The sequence below is a fragment of the Mya arenaria genome, chromosome 11 (assembly GCF_026914265.1).
Source record: "Mya arenaria isolate MELC-2E11 chromosome 11, ASM2691426v1".
NCBI lineage: Eukaryota > Metazoa > Mollusca > Bivalvia > Myida > Myidae > Mya > Mya arenaria.
The window spans coordinates 6,951,769-6,957,850 of record NC_069132.1 but is presented as its reverse complement, the minus strand read 5'-3'; the positions used below and the strand labels follow the sequence as shown (position 1 = coordinate 6,957,850).

At 39.1% G+C, this 6,082-nt stretch overlaps 1 protein-coding gene across 1 annotated transcript; it reads left to right on the top strand.

Annotated features, from left to right (window-relative positions):
* The first annotated feature begins 1,912 nt into the window (after positions 1 to 1,912).
* Positions 1,913 to 4,024, top strand: LOC128207855 (repetin-like). Its single transcript, XM_052911023.1, has 3 exons — positions 1,913 to 2,529; positions 2,866 to 3,157; positions 3,473 to 4,024. Exons 1-3 carry the CDS (start codon positions 1,913 to 1,915, stop codon positions 4,022 to 4,024), a joined length of 1,461 nt encoding a protein of 486 aa, XP_052766983.1.
* Positions 4,025 to 6,082: the final 2,058 nt, after the last annotated feature.

The following is a 6,082-nucleotide window of genomic DNA, read 5'->3' as shown; positions in this document are numbered from 1 at the left end:
AATGCTATAATCTGCTTGTTGAAGCAAATCTGCCGTTCATAGATGTATTCTTCATGAATGTGAGAGATAGGAATATCCAATAATCGACAAGGAAACATGCTGAGCAGATGATATATTTATAGCTAAATCCACTTGATTTTCTCATATCAGCGGCAAAGTATTGGCCCCAACGAACATAATTAAAAGGCATGCAATAATATCACTACATAATTATATGACCTTACAAGAGTTATCAGATAAATTCAGTGGTGCACGTAAATTAATCAAACGCCCGATCAGAATTTGCCAAGAGCAATTTAAGTATGGTGGTGCTATTATGCGATTAAGGCACTGGCATGTTAAATGCCTTTGAAGTAGTTTAATGGTCATGTTTTGTCGATAAAGAATTTATTTGATGTAACAGACATTTTCTTGATTTCTTTTAAAGTGCGTGTGCTAACGCAAAAAAGGGCAAGTTAAACAAAAATGTGTCTTCTTTAAATTTATAACTCGATTAACTTAGGTTAAAAACGTAGACGGACGGATAAGGGACTGACGGACGTACTGCGATCATATACTCGGTAACGCAAACGGATTTTAACACGATCTAAAACAAACACTTTTACTGTTTTTATATTTTCCAGGAACTTAAGTTTCATAATGTGATAGAGCTTAATGTTTGCTAATTAAAAATAATGTTAATGATGAAGAGGATTAATCGTTTACATATTACAACGACGACTGGCTACCGGACAAGTAGGCTAAGCAAAATAACTTCGCTACAACAAGATGAAATAAAACGTCACTTTTGAAACCAAGAGTATTTATCCGACAAGAAAAACCTATATGGACACGACCTTAACCTGATTCGTTTTGAACATACGCTAACAGTGTGTGTATATCACGTGATAAATTACGTCATTTATGCTACGTCGGAAGGCAACATTTTGCTTAAATTAAAGACTTAAATCAAATATAACTTTTCTTTTACTACAACATTTAAGATAAAAAAGGGCAGTCTATGCCGCTTAAAGAGCCACGCCTTCGTTTTATTACCGGAGATTGATAAGGTTATTAATTTCATCAAACATTTCGACAAACCTGTTTCCAAAATAATGTTTTGATAGTGCTCCGTCAGAAGGCCGTATTGTGAAAAGATTTGTCGAAGTTTTTTAAGAAACTTAACTCTCAATCTAACTCTGGTAAAAGACCGAAGGCAGGGCTCCGTTAGCGGCATAGACTGCGCTATGTCTCATTTAAAATGGTGAAGAAATAGTAAATGTATCTTTGTTTAAAGTCTTTAATCGAAGCAAAAAATTGCCTTCCGACGTAGCATTTATGACGCAATTTGGCACGTGTAATACACACACTGGCTATGCACGTCTTTCAGCTGTGTGTAATTGATAAAATTAGATACAGCAGTCGGATCCGAAATGCAGAAGGATCAGGGATTGACAGTCAAACTACGATCATAATTATACTCTTTACCAGATGATCATCATCAATTGAGATACATAAATAAACACTTCTTCAACTTATTGTTACCCTGACGTGATAATAATTCAATAAGTCAATAAAAAATAACTACATTGACACGCCCAGTAGCCAACAAGTTTACGATAAGCCAATAAAATCACAACGCACAACATACACTCAAGGAGAAACACAGAATGAATCGAAAACAACGGTACTCGACGAGAAACACAGAATGTAAACAAACACAGACACTAAACGGGAGCCACATGACGTATCAAACAACACAGTTATTCAACGAGAGACAAAGATATATAAATATGACAGACACTAAACGAGGGTCACATAATATATAAATATGATAAACACTAAACGGGAGACACAGAATATATCAAAACAAACATTCAACGAAAGATACAAACTATATAAAAGAAAACAGACACTCAGCGGAAGACACAGAATGCATCAAACCACACAGACACTCAAGGGACGCAGGATGTTTCAAACCACACAGACACTCAACGAGGGACGCAGGATGTATCAAACCACACACACACTCAACGAGGGACACAGAATGTATCAAACTACACAGACACTCAACGAGGGACACATAATGTATCAAACTACACAGACACTCAACGAGGGACGCAGGATGTATCAAACTACACAGACACTCAACGAGGGACGCAGGATGTATCAAACCACAGAAACACTCAAGGGACGCATGATGTATCAAACCAAACAGACACTCAAAGAAGGATACATGATGTATCAAACCACACGCACAGTCAACGAGGGACGCAGGATGTATCAAACCACAAACACACTGAAGGGACGCAGGATGTATCAAACCACACAGACACTCAACGATGGATACATGATGTATCAAACCACACAGACACTCAACGAGGGACACATGAAGTATCTAACTACACAGATACTCAACGAGGGACACATGATGTATCAAACCACACAGACACTCAACGAGGGACGCAGGATGTATCAAACCACACAGACACTGAACGAGGGACGCAGGATGTATCAAACCACACACAAACTGAACGAGGGACGCAGGATGTATTAAACCACACACACACTCAACGAGGGACGCAGGATGTATTAAACCACACAGACACTCAACGAGGGACGCAGGATGTATTAAACCACACAGACACTCAACGAGGGACGCAGGATGTATTAAACCACACAGACACTCAACGAGGGACGCAGGATGTATCAAACCACACAGACACTCAACGAGGGACGCAGGATGTATTAAACCACACACACACTCAACGAGGGACGCAGGATGTATCAAACTACACAGACACTCAACGAGGGACGCAGGATGTATTAAACCACACAAACACATTCAACGAAGGACGCAGGATGTATTAAACCACACAAACACAGTCAACGAGGGACGCAGGATGTATTAAACCACACAGACACTCAACGAGGGACGCAGGATGTATTAAACCATACAGACACTCAACGAGGGACGCAGGATGTATCAAACTACACAGACACTCAACGAGGGACGCAGGATGTATTAAACCACACAGACACTCAACGAGGGACGCAGGATGTATTAAACCATACAGACACTCAACGAGGGACGCAGGATGTATCAAACCACACAGACACTCAGGGAGGGACGCAGGATGTATTAAACCATACAGACACTCAACGAGGGACGCAGGATGTATTAAACCACACAAACACAGTCAACGAAGGGCGCAGGATGTATTAAACCACACAAACACAGTCAACGAGGGACGCAGGATGTATTAAACCACACAGACACTCAACGAGGGACGCAGGATGTATTAAACCATACAGACACTCAACGAGGGACGCAGGATGTATTAAACCATACAGACACTCAACGAGGGACGCAGGATGTATTAAACCACACAGACACTCAACGAGGGACGCAGGATGTATCAAACCACACACAAACTGAACGAGGGACGCAGGATGTATTAAACCACACACACACACTCAACGAGGGACGCAGGATGTATTAAACCATACAGACACTCAAGGAGGGACGCAGGATGTATTAAACCATACAGACACTCAACGAGGGACGCAGGATGTATTAAACCATACAGACACTCAACGAGGGACGCAGGATGTATTAAACCATACAGACACTCAACGAGGGACGCAGGATGTATTAAACCACACAGACACTCAACGAGGGACGCAGGATGTATTAAACCATACAGACACTCAACGAGGGACGCAGGATGTATCAAACCACACAGACACTCAAGGAGGGACGCAGGATGTATCAAACTACACACACACTCAACGAGGGACGCAGGATGTATTAAACCACACAGACACTCAAGGAGAGACGCAGGATGTATCAAACTACACAGACACTCAACGAGGGACGCAGGATGTATCAAACTACACAGACACTCAACGAGGGACACATAATGTATCAAACTACACAGACACTCAACGAGGGACACAGAATGTATCAAACTACACAGACACTCAACGAGGGACACAGAATGTATTAAACAACACAGACACTCAACGAAAGATTCAGAACTGATCAAATAACACAGACACTCAACGAGAGACAAAGATCGGATCAAATAACACAGACACTCAACGACAGACAAAGAATGTATCAAACAACACAGACACCCAACGAGAGACACGTTATATATCAAACAACACAGACACTCAACGAGAGACACGTTATATATCAAACAACACAGACACCCAACGAGAGACACGTTCTATATCAAACAACACAGACACCCAACGAGAGACACGTTATATATCAAACAACACAGACACCCAACGAGAGACACGTTATATATCAAACAACACAGACACCCAACGAGAGACACGTTATATATCAAACAACACAGACACTCAACGAGAGACTCAGAATATATTAAACTACACAGACTCTCAACGCGAAATACAGAACGGATCCAACAACACAGACACCCAACGGGAGACACATTCTATTTCGAACAACACGGATATTCAACGAGGGACACAGAATGTATGCAAAACATAGCCACTCAACGAGAGACACAAAATGTATCAAAGCACAGACATTCAACGGGAGTCACAGACCGTATCGAACTACACAGACCCTTCACTGGAAAACAAAGTATATTTAATGGTAAAAATTGAACATCACGCTTCGAATAGTCAGTCTAACATGAGTGCTTATATCACTTGTTAATTTTTCACGTATATGTACCAACCTAGATCCTTAAACTATGCGTAAACTTTGTAATCTTGAAATAAATATCGTTTAAACCAACGAGCATTCACCGGTGGTTACAATTAGGGAAAACCCTCACACTTGTCCCAACATTTGTAAATTATTGCAAACTTAACAACAAATTCCTTATCTGAGTCGTCATCTGCTTAAAATAATGAAGTATGAAGCAATAATGATATAAACTAATACAATAACTGAAAGTACGTAACGAACAAATATAGACATCGTCATGTGTACACAAATAAATCCAGCCGGAGTAACAATACCTTCTCCTTAAGAGCACGATACAAGATATACATACGATATAACATTAGGCGGTTGAATGTCAAGCTATTTTAACATTTAAATTTATGGACACTTCACCACCAACACTTTTCATAGACACGCTGGCCTTTGAGAAGTGTAAATTGCTATGTCTTATATGTGAGAACCTGACATAAAAAAGTCATTATCCTAACGACACGAGTGCTGACTACATCAGTTGTCGGGAATGTTATTACAAGATTCCCTAGAACAAGTAAATGCACAATCAATGTAAATGCAATCAGGTTATGTTGTTTGAACGACTGGATATCCATTAAAATAATCGGAAATGATAAAAAAAATCTATTAATTGCTTGACTTCCTATCGGTACATTTTTGAACTATGGGTATAATCCCTCGTATTATATGTATGATGAGGTTAAATTGTCTGCACGGATGAAAATACCGTACTAATCCTTATAATTGAGATCCAAATGAAAGATTCAGTGAAGTTCAATGTTCAATGTATGATTTAGAATCGAAAGATCTACAGACAATCTGACTAAAATTCTCAATATTTAGAAGTTAACAAGAATTTAAGTTTCGAAAACCTGATTTGAATTTCTAGTACGATTATTTATACTTAAAATAACTCGAGCAATCTTCGTTTTTCATTTAATTCCAGAGCAATATATCTTTCCGTTTTTTTTCCTGATTACTCAGCTGGGTATGTTTTCAAACGTTTTATCTACAAGTTATCGTTGTTCAATACTATGATTGTGCCTACTCTTGTATACGGGTCAGAAGTATGGGGAGGTTATAATTTTAATGAAGTTCATAAACTCGATATATTTCTAAGCATTAACCTTGAGTAAAAACACACCCTAACAATGCTGTTGATGGTAACACCATTATCCATCATTTGCAAGGAAAGAGCAATCAAATTCTGGTTAAAGATTATGAGAAACTGTGCCTCTCCAATCAATTATATGTATCTTGATCAGTGAAATAATATAAATGGCCCTTGCTCGTGGACAATGATGAAATCTATTTGAAATCATATAGGTTAATATTTTCTTTTTGATAGTTTTGATGAATACTTTTCGATGATGAAAGCTAGAC

Coding starts and splice junctions, on each gene's coding strand:
- LOC128207855 (XM_052911023.1), top strand. CDS start 1,913: ATGCATCAAACCACACAGACACTCAAGGGACGCAGGATGTTTCAAACC. Junction 2,530..2,865: donor CTGAACGAGGGACGCAGGAT/GTATTAAACCAC, acceptor ACACAAACACAG/TCAACGAGGGACGCAGGATG. Junction 3,158..3,472: donor CTCAACGAGGGACGCAGGAT/GTATTAAACCAC, acceptor CGAGGGACGCAG/GATGTATTAAACCATACAGA.